This window comes from Schistocerca piceifrons, chromosome 8, assembly GCF_021461385.2.
Source record: "Schistocerca piceifrons isolate TAMUIC-IGC-003096 chromosome 8, iqSchPice1.1, whole genome shotgun sequence".
Classification (NCBI taxonomy): domain Eukaryota; kingdom Metazoa; phylum Arthropoda; class Insecta; order Orthoptera; family Acrididae; genus Schistocerca; species Schistocerca piceifrons.
In genome coordinates, this window is record NC_060145.1 from 381,515,812 (window position 1) to 381,543,194 (window position 27,383).

Here is a 27,383-nt window from a genome sequence, read left to right on the forward strand (position 1 = left end):
CTATCTTGCGCATGGACTACTCAGTTTGTATATTTTACTTATTTTTTTCATAGTTCCACACAACTTCTTCCTGTTTTCTCGATTGATTTGTGTTCAGTTTTTCAAGACCTATCCACTATGCCAACTTGTAATTAAATCTGAGGGGGGTGCGATGGGGAGGTTCCCTTGTCAGAATTTTGAATTCTTGTCGTAGCTTATTGAAAATGGATGCAGCAGTATACTGCACACCTTTCCGCACAAGAGTTAAGGAAGCCGATCCAAATGCAGATTTGATTTCTGCCGAGTATTAACTGAATGAAAGCTGCTTATTCTTGTGGATAAGCTAATACTGTTAACAAGAAATGACAGTAAGGAATATATATATTGAGAGGCCAATGTCAAAATACCCACACTCGTGAACAGGGGTCGACAAGAGGTTCGTGAACTTACACCACTTATTGCCCGAACCGCCAGTTTCTGAGTCAAAAATACCCTTTTAGCATGGGAAGAGTTACCCCAAAATATAATATCATACAACATAAGCGAATAGAAATAAGGGAAGTAGACTAATTTTCGTGTCGAACGATCACTCACCGTTCGAACAGTAAAAATGGCAGCATTAAGTCTTTGAACAAGATCCTGAAGTGGGCTTTCTACGACAGTTTACTATCTATCTGAACACCTAGAAATTTGAACTGTTCAATTTCACTAATCATATCCCCATTCTATGAAATTAAAACTTCAGGTTTTGTTGACTTGTGTGTTAGAAACTGTGAAAACTGAGTCTTACTGTGGTTTAGCGTTAGTTTATTTTCTACAAGCCAATGAACTGCACTGTTTGAAACCGAGCCAGTGATGCACATAACATCCTTTACTATTAAGCAGACAGAAATATTTTAGAGTTGCCTGTGATACTAGAGGGCATATCATTTATATAATTAAGAAAAAGTGTATCCACAACACTGATCCCTGGGGTACTATCCACTTGACTGTAACCCACTCATACCCCACATCACAGTCATCTTCAACATTGTGAATAATGACTTTTTGCCGTCTATTGCTACAGTAGGAGGTGAACCAATTGTGAGCTACTCCCCGTATTCCGTAATGGTCCAACTTCTGGAGCAATATTATATGATCAACACAATCAAATGACCTAGTTAAATCAAAAAATATGCCTAGCGGTCGAAACCTTTTGTTTAACCCTCACAGATAAAAAAGCATTTTCAGTTGTTAAACGACATCTAAAGCCTAACTGTACATTTGGTAGCAAATCGTGTGATATAAAATGATCAATTATTTTTACATACACAGCCTTTTCAGTAACTTTAGGAAACATTGATCGCATAGAAATAGGTCTAAATTATCTACATTGTCCCTTTCCCCCTTTTTATAAAGCGGCTTTACTACTGAGCACTTTAATCGTTCAGCAAACTAACGCTTCCTAAAGGAAAAATTACAAATACGGTTAAATACAGGACTACCGTGTGCAGCACAGTACTTTAATATTCTGCTAGGCACTCCATCATATCCATGAGAGTCCTTAGTCTTCATTGATTTAATCATTGACTCAATCTCCCCCTTGTCTGTATCACAGAGGAGTATTTAAGACATCAGTCTCGGAAAGCCATTTGCCGAGAGAGTTATATGATTCCCTGTAGAAAGTAAAATTTTATGTAATTCACAAGCAATGCTCGGAAAATGATTGTTAAAATATTGTACATATATTTGATTTATCAGCAGCGGAAATATTTTTATTGCGAACTGACTTTATACCGTGTACCATGTGCTGCTGACCAGACACTTTCTTCACAACTGACCATATGGTTTTAATTTTATCCCGTGAATTAGCTATTCTATTTGCGTACCACATCTTCTTTGCCTTCCTAATAACATTTTAAGCACCTTACAGTACTGTTTGTAATGGGCTACTTTAGCTTGACTGTGACTACATCATTATGATATAATTCCCACTTTTTGTACATGATATCCTTATTTCAATAGTCAGCCACCCAGGCTGCCTTTTACTGCTAGTACCTCGTTTAGAACATTCTAATGGAAAGCAACTCTCAAAGAGCATGAGAAATGTGTTAAGGAAAGCACTATATTTGTCATCTATGTTATCGGCACTATAAACATCCTGCCACTCTTGTTCCTTGACAAAACCGACATCGCCTTTGCACATCAAAACACACGCACACACACACACACACACACACACACACAAAATCCACAAAGGCAGCTCAAAAATTGACGTACATAACAACCCCGGCGTTTATAAAATTTCATGTAACACATGCCACAGGAAAGATGGAGGGGATAAGTAATTTACTTGTCCCACCAAACAGTCCATTTGCTTCTCCCAGGTTTCTGTTAGTACGATCTATTGCGTAAATAAAAAAAATCAAGCCTTGTGGAGCTGTTTAACAATATTACGGGAGTAACTACAGGCAGCCGAGGTCTCTTCATCTAAGTTGAATCATAGTGTGACCAAACTTATGCTCAGCCATTGTCTTCCGTCTGCGTTCCTAACAAAGGAAAGTCCTCATCGCACCACGTTCAGATTTAGTGGTGAGATGGTTCGGTAGACAGACCGTCAAGAACCGAAACAGATCAAGCATGACGGCAGGAAGAAGGTATACTGAACTGTGAAAAAGGAAGCTAAATAGGAACAGTGAAGGACTAAGCTGAAAATATGCAACATCGAGCGAGTTAGAAGTGGTTATCTGGTTACAACAAGGAAATTCAAGAGTCAAAATATCCAAAAAGGAACGAAAAAGTCGGAACTTGTAGTTCTTATGTAGAATAAATTGGAGGTACGTACGGTTGGAGGCCCTTTCCTTAAACCTTGCTGTTGCAGACGGACGTTACACCAAGACACAGAGGTAAATTTGAATACAGCGAATAGAAACGTCAATGACCGGACAGGCAATTCGTAATTCTGTGAAAAAAAAGTTTGGTACGAGGGAGATTTGAATACGGATCTCCGGCTTTGTAGTAGAACACCGTGACCACACAGCCACGACACAATAGCTCTGCTGTTAGTTCGATATTGCACATCTTGTTCTTGGACAGCTCACTGTTTCTACTTCAATTTTTCTTTCAGTTCAGTACAGCTTCTACCGGTTTTCATGCTTGATCTGTGTTTCGCTTTTGATGGGCTGTCTGCCGGGCCATCTTATCACTAAATCTGAGGGGGATGCGATGGGAGTTTCCCTTCTAAGTATCTGGTCTCGTAAGACACCCTAAGCAATCAGAACACCGGACGCAGCTTCTAGAAAGATATACTGTAGAAGCTGAGTAATGAGGGCTTGAACATCCACAATTTTCGTGACCAAGGCTTTGATAATAACTTTAGCATGGCGGGAAAGCATGAAGGCACCGAAGCACATACACGACGAAACAAAAACGGCCTTGATAAATTACGCGTTTGTGTCTAAATATGGTTAACATGCATCCCGCGGGAGAATCAATTATGATCACCAGCCTTTGAAAACATCTTGCAGTTTTGTTAACTGTGCGAAATTTGAACAAACATCTTTTACATGTTGAAACAGGCCGAACAACTTTTTCGTTTATATTGCACAACCCCTTGGTGCGATTTTTTTCCTCCACTGTAAGTAGACACGAAGAATAAAGATGCAGATTGTTAATAATGTTTGTTTTACTGAAAAATCTGTAAAAGTTTTCACTTAAAAAATTCGTAGACGTTACTTTTCAGCACGCCGCTGCATACTCATAGAGTGATATTTACACAAATCAAAACAAGTTTTGCATCACCCCAATTCCCAGAACTCCTGAACATAGACGTTGACTGTGGATATTGTATCGCAGACACAGTCCATTTGACTGTTGAGAGGTGTCACTAAACCCGCGCAAAGATGTCAACAACCATGCATGAGCAGCGCCTATTAGACGGAGGGGGTCCGACAGCCCATCATTCCACCAAGAAGGAGGTACACAGCTCGTGTTATTTGTAGTTCAACCAAGCCTAGACGGTCAATACCGCGGTTAGATCGCATCCGCATTGTTATTTTACGCCAGTAAGGGCTCTCAACAAGGGAAGTGTCCAGGCGTCTAGGAGTAAACCAAAGCGATGTTGTTCGGACTTGGAGGAGATACAGAGAGACAGGAACTGTCGATGACGTGCCTCGCTCAGGCCGCCCAAGGGCTACTACTGCGATGGATGACCGCTTTCTACGGATTATGACTCGGAGGAACCCTAACAGCAACGCCACCATGTTGAATAATGCTTTTCGTGCAGCCACAGGACGTCGTGTTACGGCTCAAACTGTGCGCAGTAGGCTGTATGAAGCGCACTTTCACTCCCGACGTCCACGGCGAATTCCATCTTTGCAACGACTACACCATGCAGTGCGGTACAGATGGGCCCAACAACATGCCGAATGGACTGCTCAGGACTAGCATCACGGTCTTTTAACCGACGAGTATTGCATATGCCTTCAACCAGACAATCGTCGGAGACGTATATGGAGGTAACCCGATCAGGCTGAACGCCTTAGACACACTGTCCAACGAGTGCAGCAAGGTGGAGGTTCCCTGATGTTTTGAGGTGGCGACGTACGCCGCTTGTGGTCATGGAAGGTGCCGTAAGCACTGTACGATAAGTGAATGCCATCCTCCAACCGACAGTGCAACCATATTGGCAGCATATTGGCCAGGCATTCTTGTTCATGGACAACAGCTTGTGAATGACTTCCTTCAGGATAATTACATCGCTTGACTAGAGTGGCTAGCATGTTCTCCAGACACGAAACCTATCGAACATGCCTGGGATAGATCGAAAAGGGCTGTTAATGGACGACGTGCCCCTACAACCACTCTGAGGGATCTACGCCGAATCGCCGTTGAGGAGTGTGACAATCTGGACCAACAGTGCCTTGATGAACTTGTAGATAGTATGCAAGAGGTACCAGTGTATACACCGATCTGGACCACCACCTCTGAAGATCTCGGTGTATGGTGGTACAACATGCAACGTGTGGTTTTCATGTGCAATAAAAAGGGCGGAAATGATGGTTGTATTGATCTCTGTTCCAATTTTCTGTACAGGTTCCGAAACTCTCGGAACCGAGGCAATGCAAAACTTCTTTTGATGTGTGTATAATGTAAAATCCACAAATACGAGCTTCAGCTGAAAACGACAAATAAAATATCGCGCCTCGTATTTGTGCTCGTGACGTAGCGAGCGTGCTTGTTTCCCATTGATTCTCCTTTACGTGGAACTTAGCCGAAATATCGCAGAACTTATTTTATGTTTCAGATGACGAAATGCCTCATCAGGTTGAAATAGCGGGAAGTGACGTCACAAAACTCGTAAAACTCCACATCAACATTAGTTATTTCGTCCCTTGTGAGAACGGCCTAAGTTGAAACTATCTGTTTAATTATTTTTGTTTATTAAACACTGACCTACAGAATTTGTTCTGACAAAGACAACTCAAACTTAACCTATTCATTTAGTACACACAATACAGAATAAAACGCAATCTGACTGCTATACATTGGCAACATGAGCTCCAAAAATTAAGACAAATGAATGGCCTTGAATTACAAGAAATTCTAACAATAATACAAATCAAAAATAATATTAAATTAAAGATATATGAAACTACCACTAACTCTGTTAATTCCCTAAACTCATTTCAAACACGAATCCCGACAGTACAAACCCAATTCCTTTTCATAAATCGCTTACCTCACAGAAAATCTTCATAACACGAACTACAGCAATTACAATAAGTAACAACAACGGTCAAGTAAATAAAAAGATTCTAACTGCTATATACTCTAACCACTAGGAGGCATATGGTTAACAAAAAGGAAGGTTTTGTGGAAGAGCAAACAATGTATTTAGAAGATTTTATCTTATTCGTGTGACATCCAGTTCCAAAAATTATATTGTTGTCAATAATTCCACTAACTAAACATTATCAACAACATCCGTTCTCATATATTTCCTTACATATTTTCTTATAAACACATCATTTCATCTCACTTTGCAATGCATGTCCTACCAGCTCAGAGTCTCCACTAAGAAAATCATGTCCATACACTTCCCTAACCACTCGCTAACGGCTAGTCCGTCCAAGCACAGAATCTCTTGCCGAGGGCGCAGAGCACTGTCAGCGATAGTATCAAAACCTATATAAAGCTGCCAACATACAAACAAGCTATTTACAAAGTGTCTGCTCCGCCGTATCATTGTGTCCAGTCGTAGTGCATCGCTGGTGCCGTACACCTTCACCAACTCAGCACGGACTGTTGCACCGTTGTTCCCCTCCAAATGCAGAAAACAAATTACTGCAAGATACTTCACTTTATCAGTTGTCTGCGGCTTTTTGTTTTGGTTGCTGTAGAGTCGTGCTACGGTACTGTGAGGCGGAGATTTTGACGTTTGCCTCGACTGCTGACATGCTGCTGCAAGCAAAGAAAAAAATTAATTACTTAACTTTTTTCGAGGTCAAAACCAAAGCAGTACCACAATCCTACTTAATCATGTGCAAGAATATGTGTTACCTTGGTGCTGAAAAGAGCAGTAGAGAGGAAATTCATAGGGGCAAATAACCTTGGTCTTCCTCTGAGTTTGTTACCACCCCACCCCCTCCCCCCATCTCACGCGTCCCACCATCAACAAATTGACGATTCCTTGGTGACTAAATATGTGTCCTGTCAACCGGCCCTTTCTTTTAAGCCGGCCGGGGTGACCGAGCGGTTCTAGGCGGTACAGTCCGGAACCGCGCGACCGTTACGGTCGCAGGTTCGAATCCTGCCTTGGGCATGGATGTGTGTGATGCCATTAGGTTAATTAGTTTTAAGTAGTATGTTCTAGGGAACCGATGACCTCAGAAGTTAAGTCCCATAGTGCACAGAGCCATTTGAACCTTCTTTTATCCAGGTTTTGCAGTAAAGTTTTTTTTCCCCCAATTTGATTCAATACCCTCTCCTCAGTTATTCTTTCTACGCGTCTAGCCGGCCGCGGTGGTCTCGCGGTTAAGGCGCTCACTCCGGAACCGCGCGACTGCTACGGTCGCAGGTTCGAATCCTGCCTCGGGCATGGATGTGTGTGATGTCTTTAGGTTAGTTAGGTTTAAGTAGTTCTAAGTTCTAGGGGACTGATGACCACAGATGTTAGGTCCCATAGTGCTCAGAGCCCTTTGAACCATTTTCTACGCGTCTAACCTTCAACATTCTTCTGTAGCAGCACATTTCGAAAGCTACTATTACCTTCTTATCTCAGTTGATCACTGACCACGTTTCATAACGTACAAGTCTACACTTCAGACGAGAATCTTCAGACTTCCTCACACTGAACTCTACTGGAGACGTTCCGTAAGCAATGCAACACATTTTTTTTCTGAAAGCAGGTTAGTTGTATACAGCATTCCAATAGATCTTATTACTCCCCATTCTTTTGGCTAGAAAACCGTATTTTCCAACAATCTCCTTTCAGTGCGACTACCTAGCGCCGCCTTACTGGGACGTTCTGTATACCCGCGTGGTGCCACTCTACTGATCGACGTCGGAGCGAACGCCTTGCTGCATCAATAACCTTCCCATCATCCAAATACTACTTCTCGCGGATTGAATCCTTCAATGGGACAAACAGATAGAAGTCGGAAGGTGCGAGATCCAGGCTGTAGGATGGATGAGGAAGAACAGTCCAACCAAGTTTTCTGAGCTGCTCTCGAGTTCGCTGGCTTGTATGAGGCCCTGCGTTGTCCTGGAGAAGGACAACTTTGTTTGCATTTTCGTTGTAACGAATACGATGAAGTCATTTCTTCAATTTTCCGAGGGTAGCACAATACACGTCAGAGTTGATCGTTGCACTGTGAGGGAGGACATCAATCAGAATAACCCCTCCAGAGACTTAGAATACCGTCGCCATAACTTTACCGGACAGGGGTGCGGCTTTTAACTTTTTCTTCGAAGGAGAGGCAGCGTTCAAATGACTCTGAGCACTATGGGACTTAACATCTGAGGTCATCAGTCCCCTAGTCTTAAAACTACTTAAACCCAACTAACCTAAAGACATCACACACATCCATGGCCGAGGCAGGATTCGAACCTGCGACAGTAGCAGCAGCGCGGTTCCGGACTGAAGCGCCTAGAACCGCTCGGCCACAACGGCCGGCGAGAGGCGGCGTCGCGCCACTCTATGGATTGCAGTTTTGTTTCCGGTTCGAAGTTATGGACACATGTTTCATCGTCAGTGACGAGTTTCGACAAAAACTTGCTACGAGCAGCCTCGTAGCGCACGAGCAATTTCGCAAAGTTGGTCCTTCGTTGCTCTTTGTGGCCGTCTGTTTGGCGTCGAGGAACCCAGCCGCCACACAGTTTTGAGTATTCCAGCTGATGGATGGACGAGTGTATCATTACTGCCAACAGAAACATTCGATTGAGCAGGGAGCTGTTTGATTGTGCTACGTCCATCACCTCGAATGAGAGTGTCCGTACGTTCAAATATTGCAAGAGTCAGAGCTGTGTGAGGGCGGCTGGCGCAGTGGAGATCGGACAGGTTTGAGCGACCTTATTGTGATAATGACAGCCGCCCTCCGCAAGGACTCACCATGGTTTTGTCCACTGCCAGGTCTCCGTAGATAATCTTCAAGTGCCTATGACTATCCACGCTGCTGTGGTTTTCCGCCAAAAGATACCAGTGACAGTTCTCTGCTTGGAACGCACCTGCGTTACAGACGCCATTTTGGAGGCTACGTATAGCTCCGTCAACTATCGGAACGTTATTAAACTATAGGGGCTAAAGCGAGAATATTTCATAAAGTCCCAGAAAAATTTCCGCATTTGTCCAACCGAAAATGACCGAAAAAATAAATGTGTTGCATTAATTATTGAAAGCCCCTCGCATCCACGGCCGGACTTATTTGATGTAGTGCTAATAAATTATATACACAAAATCTTCCTAGTGAATCAGTCTGTCTATTAGTGAAAACCGCATCAAAATCCCTACAGTAGCTCCTGATAGTATCCTCCATGTACAGACGGCATAACACTGTGGAAGACTTTTCTTTATACTCTGATGTGTATGTAGATATGTATCAATTCCGGTCGAGCTTCGCTGCTCTCTGGACTTCCGGCGGCTGTTTCCTTTACTGCTTTTCCCAGCTGATGCCACCTCTTCTGTAGCTAACAAGCTCACAGCTCCCATCACTGATACAATTTCTCTCTCCAATCGCCAATTAAATGTGCAACCGACAACACATACGAGTGTATTATTAGACAGTCATCATTACAATAATTATAAATTATGTGCACAAGCATCCCTTGCGAGTCAGTCTGTCTATTAGTGAAAAGCGTATAAAAATCATTACGCTACTTTCTGACATTGGCCTTCGCAAACAAACAAAAAATAGCGGCGTGGGACTTTATGTGTAGAGGTTAACGAATTTTTTCCCTCATTAGCTTCCCTTTTCTCCTTCAACAACAGACTACTTATCCCAGGATAGGTCCTTCCAGTTTTGGTGCCAATGAAATGCTTCTTTTTAACATCAGTGTTCTAATCTCGTTTTTTTAAAAACGTTTTGAAATGTACTCTTATTGTGTTTCTGTTTTTACCTTTTATTACAACTGTTTTTAAGTAAAAGTCGTGTTTCTTAATATGAAACTTCCATTTTATTTTCACCTAATTTTTTTAATTCATTATAAATATCTCATCTTCCTGTTTAGTATTTTTCCTCTCATTTTCATATCATTCATTGTAGATATCTCACCTCTCTGTTTAGTATTTTTCATCTCATTTCATCTCATCTGTACCATTGACAGCGACTTCCTAACATAACAATGAAGGAAAAAAAGTCCTTTTCTTCAGAAATGCTTGCCCCTCTGCAGCCAGTCTACGTTTAATATCCTCTCTACTTTGACCACCACCAGTTAATTTGCTGCCCAGACAACAAAACTCTAGGGCTTTTAGTGTTTCTCATTTTGTAATAATCTTCTTAGAACCACCTCTCAAGACACTATCCACTCCACTCAAGCTGTCTTTCAACTCCTTTGCTGTCCCTACACAATTACAATGCCATCGGTAGGCCACAAAGTTTTGCTTTCTTCTCCCTGAATTGCAATTGCTTCTAAATTTCTCGGGGCATTCTCGATGCATTCTTGCACAGACTGCTCAGTTTAGCCGGCCAGAGTGGCCGAGCGGTTCTAGGCGCTACAGTCTGGAAACGCGCGACCGCAACGGTCTCAGGTTCGAATCCTGCCTCGGGCATGGATGCGTGTGATGTCCTTGGGTTAGTTAGGTTTAAGTAGTTCTAAGTTCTAGGGGACTTATGACCTCAGAAGTTAAGTCCCATAGTGCTCAGAGCCATTTGAACCATTTTTTGCTCAGTTTAGAGGATGAATAACATCGGGGATGGTTTTATCTGCCCCCCATCCCCCCTCCCTTCACAACTACTGCTTCCCTCTAACATGCGAAGCAAATTATGGATGACGTTGGGTGCGGTAGTTACGTAGTGATGACTAGATCCGCACAAGGAAGACAGTAGCAAACAAGTCGGAAGACTGGTGACTGGAAATATTTTGCAACTTTCTTTCCGGATAACCCTAGCAATGTCAATCCACGGACGGTGCACTTGGGTATGAGGTTAACACTCTATCGTGAAGTGTTTCAGAGGAAAATAGGAGGAGCTGAAGGCGCACTTAGGGAAAACAAAAGTGTAATACAAACCAGAACTTCTTTATTCCTCTGCGGAAAAGGAATGTGAAACACACAACAGAGGCACCGTGGATACACTGCACATCAAGTAGTTGGAGTGTGAACCGTCGTCCATACAGGCACAGACTTGACTTTTTCGACGCAGCCAGTCACAGCTGTTTTGACCTATCAGCGACCGCTTCCTAGCCGTCAGCAGCGCATTGACGCTGCATTCACTGCCTGTTACTCCAATAGGACAGTTATCCTGCTGCCGGCGCAGAGCCGACACAGTCAACGGGTGACCGTGGCCGCCACAGTCGAACTGACAGCAGCAGCGAACTGTAGCAAGCGTAGCATAAGTTTCCAGATCTCGATCATACCTGCGATGGTACAGCAGGGTATACTTTAAACTGTGCCAGCCGTGTTCATGAGAAGCTAGTCAGAGATGTGCCAACTTGAAATATAGTCTCTGCTACAGTATCACCAGTGATAAAGACACTGGTCCAGCATTCGGGAGAACGCTGGTTCAGATCTTCGTCTTATCTTAAGGACTTATGTTCTCTGTGGTTTACTTAAATCAGTTAAAGCGAATTCTGGGATGGTCCCCTAGAAAAGAAGATGACAGATATGCTTTCCGAATAGCGTCGTAGTTGAGCTAGAGCTCCGTCTCTAACGATCTCGTCTTCGACGGCACTTTAAAATATAATCGTTCTTCCAGCCTTCTGTCTAAGTTATGACTTGGATCCCTTTACAGATGTACCACGACTGATATTGTCCTTTACTGTATTACAAGTAATCTCGGAAAGGAAACGGCCCCTCCCGCTGGAGGTTCGAGTCCTCCCTCGGGAATGGGTGTGTGTGTTGTTCTTAGCATAAGTTAGCATAATTTACTTCAAGTAGTGTATAAGTCTAGGAACCGATGACCTCAGCAGTTGGGTCCCTTAGGAATTCACACACATTTTTGGAAAACAAAGAGTGCTTAAGGTTGTGCCCATAAGATACTGAAGTAATATTCAAGAGCAGAATGGTTCAAATTCCTACGTGGCCATCCATCTCCCTGTATCCCATAATCAGTTGAGGCAAATGCGTGGCTGGTGCCTTAAAACATGGCTGCTGCCTGCTTGTGGCTCTTTCCATGTTCCTCTCCAATCACCATAGCATCGTTACGACATTAAACACAAGAGTCATACTTCCTTTGTCGAGGATAAAATGTGTTGCATACTGTTGATATACCGGTTCAGTCGAACACAGTCAATACGTACCTTTGGCCGCGGCCATTGGTGAAACTGACGTTAAATAATTAAGTTCATAAAAATTTAACCGACAAAGTATATATTACCGTCTAATTAGATAAACAAGCCACTCTTGTGTCCGAAATTGACATTAAAAAAATACACAATGAGTTGTCCGCAGGATATAAATTTTCGACCGAGCGGTTCTAGGCGCTGCACCCTGGAACCGCGCGACCGCTACGGTCGCAGGTTCGAATCCTGCCTCGGGCATGGATGTGTGTGATGTCCTTACGTCAGTTGGGTTTAAGTCGTTCTAAGTTCTAGGGGACTGATGACCTCAGAAGTTAAGTCCCATAGTGCTCAGAGCCATTTGAACCATTTTGTGTCAAACGGATTTGTTACTCACGTGACGTCCGATGGATATTCCAAGTTCGAATTGGCTGAGCTCGGTTCTGCTGTTACTGTTTCTGTATTTTACGTGGAGAGGGGAAGAAAGGAAAGTAAAGAGAGGGGGTCGCGGCCGTCAGCTGCATTAAGCAGAATCAGCGGCGAGGAGTGAAAACGTATATCGGACCGGGATTCGAATCCGGGATCTCCTGCTTGCTTTTTTTTCTTTGTTCAGTATTGATCGTTGCGTTTGGACTGGGCTGACGCCGCAAGACATCCGTTCAAGTTGATCGTTCATTCCTTTACTCAGTTTTTTTTTTAATTTTATTAGAGAGGGCAACTAGCACCATGAGCTAAAGTGCCGGCTCTTACTAGGCAGACGCGTTAACCATTGCGCCATCCGGGACACACCGTTATCGCAACTAAGCCGACTATTTCGGCCCGCGTCACGCCGACCCGCATTCCCATCGAGCGCCACCTATCCGCAGCCCATTTCCTCCACGTTTGCCCTCTGAGATTCCCACAGCAGGTCGGACGTATTTGTGCATCCGCACTGATGACGGTGGATCCATTGTCATCTTTTTTTTTTGGTCATCAGTCTACTGATTGTTTTGATGCGGCCCGCCACGAATTCCTTTCCTGTGCTAACCTCTTCATCTCAGAGTAGCACTTGCAACCTACGTCCTCAATTATTTGCTTGACGTATTCCAATCTCTGTCTTCCTCTACAGTTTTTGCCCTCTACAGCTCCCTCTAGTACCAATTAAATTATGTGAATGCGTCGTGTCTGTTCTTACGGACATGTCCGAAAGAACGGACGCCACGCATTAATATAATTTGATTGTGTATGGACAATACAACCGCCTCCTTTTACACTGATGGGTGCGCCGTAACATCTAGCCGTCAACTCCGCATTACACAGGGGAGTCCGTATACTTTCGGTTAGATAGATAGATGTGTATTCTGAAACTGTTTTTCTTTCAGTGTTTTTTTTTTTTTTTAAGTATAAGACTTGTATTGTACGTAGCTAACTGATGGTCCACTGCCACTGTGTTCATCTACTTGAATTGTAGGCTGCAGATTCCTTGACTTGCACCATCGGGTGGTCGGTTTCCGGGTTTCACTTAATACGTCAGGCGCCCACTACACACAGGAAGAGGCTACACGGGTAGCGGGGGCTGTGTGGAAGGGACTGGGCGGTTTTTTAGGTTGGAGGGTCTCAGGAAATCACAGAAAGGGCGCCCTCTAAAAGGGGGCAGGCAAAACACAGTAAGGTAGTTGTAGAAACGATCGGTATTGTAGTTGTAAATTATCGTAGCAGTGTTGGGAAAAAACCAGAGCTCCAAGCCCAAATAGAAAGCACTGAAGCTCAGATAGTTATAGGTACGGAAAGCTGGCTAAATCCCTAAATAAGTTTTGCAGATTTTTTTTTCAAACGACATAACAGTGTTCAGAAAGGATAGATTAAATGCAGTTGGTGGTGGAGTATTTATTGCTGTCAGAAGTAGTTTACCTTGTAGGTGAAAATGAAGTAGATAGTTCCTGCGAAATAGCATGGGGAGTGGTTATACTTGGCAATCGGACTAAACTATTTGGGTAGAGATTATACTTGGAAATCGGTCTAAACTATTTATTGGGCCGTTTTTCTGAGTCCGCGACTCAGAAGATACAGTTGCTGAACAGTTCAAAGAAAACCTGAGTCTCATTTCAAATAGGTACCCCACTCATACAATTATAGTCGGTGGTGACTTCAATCCGCACTCGATATGCTGGAAAAATTATACGTTTAAACCCGGCGGCAGGCATAAAACGTCATCCGAAATCGCACTGAATGCTTTATCAGAAAATTATTTTGAACAATTAGTTCACGAGCCCACTCGAAGTGTAAATGGTTATGAAAGCATACTTGACTTCTCAGCAACAAATAATCCTGGACAGATAGTGAGTATCATGTCGAATACAGAGATGAGCGACCACAAGGCAGTTGCTGCGAAGCTGAATATTGTAACACCCACAAACATCAAAAGGAAAAGCGAAATACATCTATTTAAAAAAAAACTGATAAAAATGCTCTTAAAGCCTTTTTAAGAGACAGTCTCCACTCCTTCCGATCTTATCACGTAAGGGTAGAAAAGATGTGGAATGGGTTCAAAGAGATAGTATCGACGGCAACTGAGAGACATAAACCACATAAATTAATAAGTGATGGTACTGATCCCCTATGGTACACAAAACGGGTCAGATTGCTGTTGCAGAAGCAGCGAAAAAAGCATGCCAAATTTAAAAGAAGGCAAAATCCCTAAGATTGGTAAAGTTTTACAAAAGTTCCAAATATAGAGCGTACTTCAATGTGAGATGGTTTTAATAATTTCCACAACAAAACTATGTTTCGGAATCTGGCACAAAGCCCAAAGAGATTCTGGTCACACATAAGGCACATCAGTGGCAAGACGCAATCAATACCTTCACTGCGCGATAACAACGGTGAAGTCACTGATGACAGTGCCACTAAAGCAGAGTTATTAAACACGGTTTTCCGAAACTCCTTCACCAAAGAAGACCAAGTAAATATTCCTGAATATCAATCAAGAACAACTACCAAGATGAGAAACATAGAAGTAGATATCCTCGGTGTAACAAAGCAGCTTAAATCACTTAATAGAGGCAAGGCCTCCGGACCAGATTGTACACCAGTCAGGTTCCTTTCAGAGTACGCTGATGCAATAACTCCATATTTACCAATTATATACAACGGCTCGCTCACAGAAAGTTCCGTACCTAAAGAGAGGCCGTGCGGTTCTAGGCGCTACAGTCTGGAACCGAGCGACCGCTACGGTCGCAGGTTCGAATCCTGCCTCGGGCATGGATGTGTGTGATGTCCTTAGGTTAGTTAGGTTTAATTAGTTCTAAGTTCTAGGCGACTGATGGCCTCAGAAGTTGAGTCGCATAGTGCTCAGAGCCATCTAAAGAGTGGAAAATTTCTCAAGTCACACCAAACCCAAAAAGGGAAATAGGATTAATCCACCAAATTGCAGGCCCATATTACTAACGTCGATTCTAAATAGGGTTTTGGAACATATACTGTATTGAACATTATCAATTATCTCGAAGAAAACGATTTATTGACACATAATCAGCACGGATTCAGGAAACACCGTTCTTGTGAAACACAACTAGCTCTTTATACTCATGAAGTAATGAGTGCTATCCACAGGGGACGTCAGATTGATTCCATATTTTTAGATTTCCAGAAGGCTTTCGATAACGTTCCTCACAAGCGTCTTCTAACAAAACTGCGTGTCTATGGAATATCGGATCAGTTGTGCAACTGAATTCGTGATTTCCTGTCAGAGAGGTCACAGTTCGTAGTAATAGACGGAAAGTCATCGAGTAAAACAGAAGTAATATCCGGCATTCCCCAAGGAAGTGTGCCGGCCGAAGTGGCCGTGCGGTCAAAGGCGCTGCAGTCTGGAACCGCAAGACCGCTACGGTCGCAGGTTCGAATCCTGCCTCGGGCATGGATGTTTGTGATGTCCTTAGGTTAGTTAGGTTTAACTAGTTCTATGTTCTAGGGGACTAATGACCTCAGCAGTTGAGTCCCATAGTGCTCAGAGCCATTTGAACCAAGGAAGTGTTATAGGCCCTCTATTGTTCCTGATCTATATTAACGACGTAGGAGGCAATCTGAGTAGCCCTACTAGATTATCTGCAGATGATGCAGTCATTTACCGTCTTGTAAAGTCATCAGATGACCAAAACGAATTGCAAAATGATTTAGGTAAGATATCTGTATGGTGCGAAAAGTGGCATTTGACCCTGAAGAAAGAGAAGTGTGAAGTTATTCACATGAGTACTACAAGAAATTCACTAAATTTCGATTAGGCGATAAATTACACCAATCTGAAGGCTGTAAATTCAACTAAATACTTAGGGATTACAGTTACAAATAACCTAAATTGGAACGATCATATAGATAAGGTTGTGTGGGTTGAGCAAACTAAAGACTGCGATTCATTATCAGAATACTTAGAACGTACAACAGGTCTACTAAGGAGACCGCTTGCACCACACTTGTCCGCCCTATTCTGGAATATTGCTGTGCGGTGTGGGATCCGCATCAGGTGCGACTGACAGATGACATCGAAAAAGTACAAAGAAGGGCGCTCGTTTTGTATTATCGCGAAATAGGGGAGATAGTGTCACAGACATGATACATGAATTGGAGTGGCAATCATTAAAACAAAGGCGTTTTTCGTTTCTACGGCATCTTCTCATGAAATTTTAATCACCAGTTTTCTGCTCCGATTGCGAAAACATTCTGTTGGCACCCACCTACGTGGAGAGAAAAGATCATCACGATAAAATAGGAGAAATCAGGGCTCGCACAGAATATTTTGTGCTCGTTTTTCCCGCGCGCCGTTCGAGTGTGGAACGGCAGAGAGACAGCTTGAAGGTGGTTCATGAATCCTTTGCCAGGAACTTTATTGCTTAGATGTAGATTTAATCTGTCGTGGCGCAAGGACACAGCCCAAGGTCCCAAACAGTCGCATACTACCACACCAACACAAACATGTTCTTGGTAATGAAAGCATTTTTTTCGGATCTCGTATTTTACGCCATGACGCAGTCACATCAGTGGAACATTTATTAGAGCTACAGTTCAGACATAGGGCGAGTGTCCCTTTTGACAAAATAGGCTTCAAATTTGAAACGATCAAAGGAAAGGCTCAAATGGCTCTGAGCACTATGGGACTATGGTCATCAGTCCCCTAGAACTTAGAACTACCTAAACCTAACTAACCTAAGGACATCACACAACACCCAGTCATCACGAGGCAGAGAAAATCCCTGACCCCGCCGGGAATCGAACCCGGGAACCCGGGCGCGGGAAGCGAGAACGCTACCGCACGACCATCAAAGAAAAGGCTGCTGGCTTTTATCAGTAAATGTACGTAAATGTCATTAAATCGGCATACAGTCAGTTTTGTGGGAGAGGATGGTTGGGGGGGGAGGGGGGGGGGGTAGTGGACCTTAGAGGTAACACGACAAATCTAAATCGCAGTGATGTGACGGGATACGAATCCCGTTGTTCCATCTGGATTAGTGCTTTGACGGGTGTTGCTGTCTTCCATTAGACGCCTTCGTAAGAGCCAGAACCGCCGCTAGGAAACGCTATCTGCGGAGTCGGCAAGAATAAAGTGGGCAACGTGCACGTTTATCGCCAACACCTGCGTAACGACAGATAATGGCGTCGCGAATACGACCTTAATTACACTGACAGCGCTAACGGCCTAGGAGTTGTCCTACCATCCCGCAGGCGTTTCATCACGTGGTACAACAGTCGCCTGCAACCTTACGACGCACTCAGGCCTTAAGATGCCTTTCAGATACTGCGTTCCAAAATAGTGCTCAGAGACCATGCCCTCGAGCAAGACCAGATTTAAAACATTTGGGATCCCATTAAAATAGCAATAGAGGTACCTACCCGACGACAAGAACCGATAACTTCGGTCAAGTTTTCACAACAATAGATGAGCTCTTGAAGAGCAGAAAAGAAAAGACGCACAAGTTCTACAGCCAACGAGTGCCCCAATTTCGCGGAGAGTCCGGGCTCGATTCCCGGTACCGCCAGGAATTTTTCCTTGATATTCATATGAGGAGGGAAGTGGGTTGGGGGGGGGGGGGGAGACAGAAGGAGATCGGTAAGCAGGTTCAGATGGATGTCGGCTGTAGTAGTTATTCGCAGATGAAGAGGTCTGCACATGATACATTAGCGCGAAGAGCTGCATCAAACCAGTTCTCGGACTGAAAACCATAACAAAAAGATGTATTTACTGTGTGTATGGCATATTTGGCAGCATGTTGCAAGTCTTTTTATATGACGCCATTTCGTCGACTTGCTCATCTATGACGATGAAATAATGATGACAAAACACACACCCTGAACCGAGGGGAGAACATCCCCGATAGGCAGGGAATCGAACCCCGGTACCCTGATCGAAAGTCAGCACCGCTAATCACAAGGCCACCAGCTGTTGGCAACAACTTGAAGAGTAAACATTACCCTGTCCATTCTGATGTAAAATTAATGTCAGAACATCAAAAAGAGGGCCAGATTCCTATCCTCGATATTTTAGTTAAGTACGGAAGAATCCGTGGGTCGCAGCGCATTTAGAAAACCCACGCACACTGAACCCTGTCTCGACGTCTCTAGCCACCAACATCTGTCACAAAGAAATTCCCTGCTAAAGACTGTGTCCACAGAGTTCAAATGCGGTCAGACAAGGACAGCCTCGTCGAACAATTCCCACACCTATGAATTGTGTTCTGAAAGAATGGGTACTCAGAGCGTCAAATATAATGGGTGTTGCAGTTAAAATCAACAACGCGTGAGAAAGAGATTGAGAATGAGACAGAGGAACTGAAGTCAAGAATCCCTTATCTACCTTACACCCGCACGATATCCGGAAACATCGGCAGACTCTTACAGAATACTGGGTATTTGGCTCTTGTCAATAAAGATAAAAAGTCTTCTTTGTAATTTTATATACGATCTAGATCTCCGAAAGCCGGGTGTGTACCGCGTTCCATGCCAATATGGCATGTCTTACGTGAGGCAGACTATCAGAACACTCGAGGAGAAGTGAAAGGACACCAGCGACACGCCCGACTAAAATAACCACGCATGTCAGCTGTCGTCGATCACTGCTTCGAATATAATCATGGGATGAAATACGAAGGGATCAGTATCATGGTGCAGAGGCAAGGTTCCTGGGACAGCGTATTTAAGAAATGTGTCGAAAAAAAGTCAAGGACACAGGTTTCATTCTAATTAACGCCCGCCATTTCACCTGTCAGAGATGAAAAACGCCGAAAGAATGAATAACAGTGCGTGCTCTGAAAAACCAGTTGAGTGTCAAAGGGCATAGCGGGTACCGGGAGTCGAAGTCTGCTATACGCAGCGGTTCACAGTCTGGTTGGGGTCCAAGCAGCGAGTAGAGATAGTTGTACAGCTCGCAGCACCAGAAAAAGACGAATAGTTTTTTATCGTCAAAATCTTCTACATAAAAAAGGAAACAACTACTCAATGTACATCAGAAAGCTCACCAAAAACATCACACAGGCTTTATACATTCTTGTTTAGACGTTGAAGAATCGCTGAAAGGGGCCTTACAAAACATAAAAAATAAAAGTGGGGTGTTAGGAAGTTAGCTTTTATCACAATGGCTCAAATGGCTCTGAGCACTGTGGGAGTTAACATATGAGGTCATCAGTCCTTTAGAACATAGAACTACTTAAACCTAACTAACCTAAGGGCATCACACACATCCATGCCCGACATAGGATTCGAACCTGCGACCGTAGCGGTCGCGCGGTTCCAGACTGAAGCGCCGAGAATCGCTCGGCCATACTGGCCGGCTTATCACAATGCAGGTCAGACTGCACACCTGTCCATAGACCCTCCACACCAATTAGGCATCGGTGGATGAAGACGTATCGATGACAGAGGTTTAGCTGGTCCACCGCTACTCCACGTAACCACCGGTCATGCAGTTTGGCTGCCTGGGGAGTTAATAAGATGGCGATATAACTGGCCGCAGGGAAGGCGGAAGTCAGTACTCTTTGGCCAGCCAGCTCAAGCAGATCATCGCCAGCTATTTCATGGCACCGTCTTCTCACTTCCACTGCACTCTGATCACGGTATCATTCTACTCCACTATAATGTTACAGGACTTTGTCGGTAGTTTTCGACTGCAGGTGATAGACTCGGATATATCTCTTCTGGATATCAGTGCTACGTTGTCCATGTAATGTGAAAAAACGTGAGCGTTGTTACTTTATTTATAAAGTGTGCAGGTTATTTCCTGTGCTGGACACTGAACTTTTCGAAACTCAGGTGCCAGTTCCGTCGACTTAACTTATGTTCTTGTGAACATAAATTTTCCCGGATACAAGGATCTGCCAATTTTTTTCTCCTTATTCTTTTACCTCTTCTATGGCTCTGCAGTTCATTATGAACCTTGACCTCTTTAACAATTGACCCGCCAGTCATCTCAAACCAACGTTCGAGGTTCGCATCTGCTTCAGCTCGTTTTTTGCCAGTCCTCCACGACCCCGTCAGTCCATCTGGTTCTCAGTCGACCCCGTCCTCTTTGACCCCTTGGATTTCTTTCTAATGTCATTTGGCTATTTATGTGTCCATGACACGAACCTAAGATATATTAATTTAGGACAATTCATCACTACCTCCGGGATTTCAGAAGACGACTGCACGACAACTAAAGGATATAAGGAAAAATTACATAAAGCGGTGGATAGAGGAACTCCCAAGTTTCGATCCGTTATATTCATAGCTACAGAGCACACCACATAGCCGGCCGGAGTGGCCGAACGGTTCTAGGAGCTACAGTCTGGAACCGCGCGATCGCTACGGTCGTAGGTTCGAATGCTGCCTAGGGCATGGATGTGTGTGATGTCTTTAGGTTAGTTAGGTTTAAGTAGTTCTAAGTTCTAGGGGACTGATGACCACAGATGTTAAGTCCCATAGTGCTCAGAGCCATTTGAACCATTTCAATCACGCCACATAGGGGCAGGTGTGACAGAACATGTAAACAAATCATCTGCTCTCTGTCCTTGCCTCAAATTAGTTCGCACTAGTCGGTAGGCAACGCAGTGAGCAGATTAACCAGCTGTCGTTTGGAACAGCACACACATGCTCTTGTACCAGTATTGAAGTTGTCACATCACAAATGGTGCTCATATTGTGCACCTATAATGTGAGTTAAAACTTGGGGAGATGTTATTTCCATTGATATGTGTATGTTTTTGTATGTCTTGTACATTTTTCACAGTCATCAACCACGGGGGTACTTTCGGATAACCCGATATTTGTTGACCAGTAAATACTGTAACTGCAGAAGTGTTTATTTATTTACTGTACGTCATAGCGTGTAGTACACCTAGAACACGTGATCACGAGGTGTTTGCTTCGCGCTGTGTGTGCAGGACGCGTTGGACCCGGTGCGCGCACTGTGCTACCCGGACGCGGACGTCTTCCTGGTGGTGTTCAGCGTGGTGGCGCCGGCGACGCTGCGCTCCGTGGAGCGGCGCTGGGCGCCCGAGGTGCGCCGCTGCTGCCCCGACGCGCCGCTGGTGCTGGTGGGCACGCAGGCCGACCGGCGCCGCGACGCCCGCCTGCTGGCAGAGCTGTCTGCGCGCGGCCAGGCGCCCGTGTCGAGCGCCAGGGCGGCCGAGGCCGTGCGCGCCGTGGGCGCCGCCGTCTACGTCGAGACCTCGGCGCTCACCCAGAGGGACCTCAAGGAGGCCTTCGACCAGGCCATCGTCTGCGCGCTGCGCCGCCGCGGGCTGCTGCGCCCGCCGCCCCCGCGCCGGAAGAAGCCCTCGGGGCTGTTGTGCTGTTGCCGCCGCTAGCTTCCGAGCCCAGTTCCGTCGCAGCAACGCTACCGGTCCAATTCCCCATTCTCAGTCGGTTATCCGCTGTTGATGCAACACCGCGAGGAGTCCTACCACATCATCTATAGATGCTGCCAATTACGAACTGGCGATGCCACATCAAGACTAACGCTACTGTGCTACAGACCGAGGAGGTGCTACAGCAGCATTTCAGTCCTACGTGTCCACATCTTCATTCATCTCTATCCATTTACCAGGAACTGACGATCCAACACCGAGGCAGAAGAGGTACTACATCTCCTGGTGCTCTGAAGCCTGCCTCCAACGACTCCCTGAATGACTCGTCAGTCACAGTATCTCACTGTCTGTGACGCAACTTCGGGACAAATGGTACTGCACTAGAGAACGAAGATGTGCTAGGCCCGTCTCCAACAGCCTCGCAACACCACCCTCCCGTTTCTGCAGCCGTCTACTTTCTGGGAACTGGTGGTATGGCATTAATATGGGGCACCAGTGTGCTGGAGACATAAGAGGTGCCCTACATCGGCTAAGACTGCCAATACTGCATCTGCTGGCTTTCGAAACAAGTCCATCAGCTCTTATAAACAGCAAGTGACATCCCGGCGAGTTCTACTGTCCTAGAGGATGAAGAGATCTACATCTACGTCCATACTCCGCAAGCCACCTGACGGTGTATGGCGGAGGGTACTTTGAGTACCTGTATCGGTTCTCCCTTCTATTCCAGTCTCGTATTCTAAGCTTTTCTCCAACACCGTCTTAACATCCCAGTTTCTTCATCCATCTCGACATCCACTTACCAGAAACCAACTGTACAACATCGAGAGGAGTGTTAGTGGGCTGCGAAGCAAGCATCCACCATCTCTCAAAATCAGTCGTCCATTTTATAATCCAGTATCAGATACTCACTGTTTAACTGGTGACGCAACATCCAGACAACTGCTTCTGTACAAGAGGACGAAGAGATAATCGGCCTGTCTCCACCACTTTCTCAAACTTGACTGTCCACGTCTGTTTTCGTCCGCATATCAGGAACTGGCAATGTACCAGCATGGGTATCACAGTACTCAAGTCATAAAACGTACCCTCCGTCGGCTGACTCTGTCTGTCCTACCTCCGCTGGCATTCAAAACCAAAGTTCTTTTACAAATATCGCTATCATTTACGCATTGCCGAGTAACGACAACTGGTGATATGGCATGGAGACAAAATATGTGCTAGAGGATGAAGAGGTGTAAGGATTCTCTACGCAAACATCTCAACCCAGTCCGCCCAATTCTTCATTCACTACCAGTTAACTACTTTCTCTTAGAGGGAATTTGCAAGACATTTACTACAGTGCTTGAGACAACAGTGGTGCTACATTTCTTGGCGCTGCAAAGACCGCCTCCAACAGCTCTCAAAATCAGTCTCCATTTCGTAAGCCACAGCTATTGTCCAGTACACACAACTGGTGACGTGAGGTCAAGACGAAACCTACTGTGCAACAGAACCAAGAGCTGCTAAGCCTATCTCAAGGAGCATCTCTACCTAGACCGACCGTTTGTGCATTCGTCCACTAACCGGAAACTGGCAATGTACAACTACAACAGGTCCAAAAGAACGTTGTCAGCAATTGGTGACGCAACATTAATGTGACTTCTACTGTGCTAGGTAGCCAGGAACTGTTACACCTGTTTCCACCGTCGTCTCAACTCTCGCTGTCCAGTTCTTCATTTGCTACCAGTTACCCATTATTCCTTACTATGTACTGACTGTTAAGGCCAAGGCGAGTGATACTATGCTTGGACGAGAGGAAATGCTACCTGGAGGCTCTGACCGTTCTATATTTGCCAGCGGTTCAACTTTGACAGTTCAGCACTTGACAACTGGTTATGCGCTCTCCATTTTTGAGAACTAGTGATGTGTCGTCAGAAGAAGAAGAACACCTCCTCGTGAAGGGCAACAGTTACTATAGTGCTACGCCTGTTTTCAGCACTTAAGTCATCTGTCAACTAATTGTTAATTCACTGACTTCATCAGTAACTGGCAATCGACAACAAGATGAACGTAACTACTCCTGAACCAGTAAATGGAACAGTACTCCTAATGCTTTTTTTTTCGGACTTACAGTGTACAGTTTGATGCCACGTATTCACTGCCCACCGTGACAGAATTATCCATAAGTAATCTATAGTCTCTTATTGGAGTTTTTAAGAGAGAATTTCTGCAACTCATTACTATTTCTGAGAGCTTATCGTAATTCTTTTTACTTTGGCGTCAGTCACCCATCAGCATTTGGTAATAGCAACATCACAACACCTTATATACATTAGTTGATAGGAATGCATTAGTTGATAGGGCCTAAAATTTAAATAAGAATTGATCACCAAGAATGTTGTGTTACTCAGCAATAACTAAAATATTTTCAAATCAAGGATTCGATCTGCAATTCCTGTTTCTTTAAAAAGCCATTACATTTTCTTTTAGAACTACGATCTACTCGATAACATATTATTATAATTTCCACATCTTGATTTAAAATTCAAGAGGAAATTGATGGATGCAGATGATCCATTCGTATGTGTCCGTCATAGTCGGACTCAATAATGGCCAAACTTTTTCCTTACTGGGGAGCTAAAATTAAAATATATTCCAGTTGTCTGAGTGACAAATTTCCTTGTACGAATTATTTCATATTATTCATGTCATTTGCTACATAGAGCACAGATTTCATACTCTTTTTGAGTTTATTTCTCAAGAAGCTCATTTACTTAAACAGTGAAACATATTTGAGGGTTCCGCCAAGAGCAAAACCACTACTTCTTATGGTTTACTATTTCCCATACATGTTTCGATGCTCTCACTCCATCCCTAGACATTATGTCTTTATTGTATTTAGCGGTACATTTGATTGGTCGTGTTATCCTTTGCTTCCTATATTACACGAGATATTTCCATACGATTCTGTCATCTGCAATTTTGTTGATGTTTGTACTGGTTTTCAAAACTTAACAGTCCTGTCACTTAAAAACAAAACTACGCATTCCTATGTTGTTTAAAAAGGAACGAAACTACAGATGAAAAAATTGAAAAAAATCTGTCACCAGTAATGCAGAAGGTAGACAGCAACACCAGCAACGAAAGAGAACACTGGGCGACGTAAAAGTACCGAAACATTTCTGGGAAATATTAAACAAGAAGAAATAGTTTTCAAGGTAGAGTGCTGAAATACATTTCGTAAATAAAATATTTCTTAGCGCTAAAGAAATGGGTTCAGTCAGCGCCTGCACCATTTTACGATACAAAGTTTGTGAACGAGTCACACTTAACACCCCTATTACGCGAATAATGGTACGATTCCATGATATAGCATTGTACCACAATGATTACAGATAAAACAAAGTACACAAACCACTAGTAAGAGGAACTCAAAGTTTCTTTAAAACATCGTTCGCTGGTACACAGCTCTTGTTCACCGCCGGCTGGAACGTAGTCTTGGAAACATGTGTTTTATATGTTTTTTTTTCCTACGTAGATGCTGTTCACACCCATCACACCTGGTGTGTTTCAAGACTCATTTCATTCCCCTAATAAGTTATCAAAATCTCTCAGCCCATGGACATTACAATGGTAATTCCAACCCATATAGATCTTCTCTACAGAAACGGAGGCAATATTAGTAATGCTGCCCTTGAATATTTTATTGTACGTGAGATTTGTTGTCTATAACGATATGAACAATATAATTAAATTAAAGAGAGATCCTAAAGTTCCTACGCTGATGCTATTATACTACTGTAGTATTTTGTTACAGAACGAACTGTAAGACTGATTAGCAGTTCACGTAGTGTAGGGAACTATTTTACAATACTATTTTAGGACTATATATAAACTTTTAATTCTATCAAATGCAGTCTATAAGAATATTTCTTCTGTATTAACAACTGCATGTTTGAGAGGAAGAGGAAAAACAAGAATTTCTTTTGTAGAAATATTACAGAAGTGAGTATTTAAGCGGATCTTTTGTGCCGTATGTTGCAAAGAGAACATTCTTCACTCTCGATGAACCAACGTTATCGATTGACAATTGAAAAACACCGTTAAGAACTTAGTAAATACTTTGTTACAAGCAAGCAGGAAGTTTTTGTCGTCGTCGCTTCATGTAAATGTTATCTTTAACTTTCGACTAGTTATGTGTTTCATTCATTTGGATGTATGCAGAACAATCCAGTATTCATCTGGATGCATGCAGAAGATACGCGAAAATGAAGTACTCTGTTGCAGAATACTACTTTCTATTTACAACCTGCTGATAGGAAATCGTGTCTTTTTGGTTAGGTGCATGTCTTCTTACAAAGTGGTCACTCATATATTGGTAGAAGTTATTTACCAGCAAAGTATACCATATGAACCAGTGGGTATTTTTCCCTGTGTTATGATCCATATGTGGTAAGCAGGCCATAATACAAACACTAAAGGTAAACTCTTTATTGCTTTCTTGTTAATGGCAAATAAATATTCGTAAAAAATAACGAAGGAGAAAAGTTATTTATTATAGAAACGTTAATTTAAAATAACAAAGAACGTTGTTTATCTTTTCTGGATCGTACCAAAAAATTCTATTTCTTTAATTCGTTGTAACTGTTTTTACTTGGATAAAATCGCTTCATTTTGTAATGAAATTAAACCTACGGAAGTAACAGGTTCTTCTGCTGCCACAGGCAATAATTTGGTGTACAATTTGATCACGTATTTACCAAATAGTGAAAATTTAGTATATGATAATTACTGTCTCTGTTTATAAGACATCATGATAGAACATCAGATACTAAATAAACGTAAGCTAAATAAATGTCTAGGACTTAGTGACGTTAAAATTCAATCAAACTTTTTCGAGCGATGGCAGTTATCCCTTAAGGAAAACCTCAAAGTTCTGAAAATGTGACTGTATACTGTGAATAATTATTTAACTAGTAATATTCGTATCGAATAATCTCATTGTGCATGTCATATTATTTGTGATATAAACAATTAAGACGAACTGTTGAGGTATTCAGAAGCTGTGATACTTTTTGTAAGAGTGTTGTTTGTTATATATAAAAGGTTGTTTGTATATTATTTATCAATTCAATAAAATACATAAAATCATTTTTGTCAGTTCCCTTTTCTCCGTGACCTTTGGTCATGAAACTAAAACAAAAAAAAAAAAAAAATGCTATGAAAGAAAGCAATTCTACAACAAATTTGTTTCCTTTCTTAATTTGCAGTGTATCTAAGAATTTATCCAACTGCATGAGCTTATTATTGTTCTTATCTTCAGGATGAAGGTTGTTCTGATACTATTAAGGTAAGTTACAGCGCTATTAGAGGATGCTGATCATGTGAAAGTTCTCAGCCTACCTGTTGTCAGAGCAGAAATGTAAAAGTGTCAAATGAAACATCCAGTCACGTGCATAGCATGGCTTCATTCAAACCTTTTGTGCTGGAGACGTATATGAATGTAAGACAGTGTAGCTATGAGACAAGAGTCTAACTTGATGAAAATGTTCTGTCTATTCTACGGTTGCTATAGCGTCGTTAAACGATCGATCTTATTTTATCAAACTGAAATGGCTTGAACGTCTATTAGTAGATCAGTAAACCCTTATTTCACCTACTTGTCAGTGACTAAATAGGTAACAGAGCATTCCACTGGAATAA

At 43.2% G+C, this 27,383-nt stretch overlaps 1 protein-coding gene across 1 annotated transcript in view; it reads left to right on the forward strand.

Annotated features, from left to right (window-relative positions):
• Window positions 1–26,779, forward strand: part of LOC124712364 (cell division control protein 42 homolog) — a 255,294-nt gene extending 228,515 nt beyond the window's left edge. The window contains exon 3 of the mRNA XM_047242659.1: window positions 21,276–26,779. Coding sequence (XP_047098615.1) covers window positions 21,276–21,701 — 426 coding nt within the window. The 3' untranslated portion in view covers window positions 21,702–26,779. The remainder of the gene's footprint in view (window positions 1–21,275) is intronic.
• Window positions 26,780–27,383: the final 604 nt, after the last annotated feature.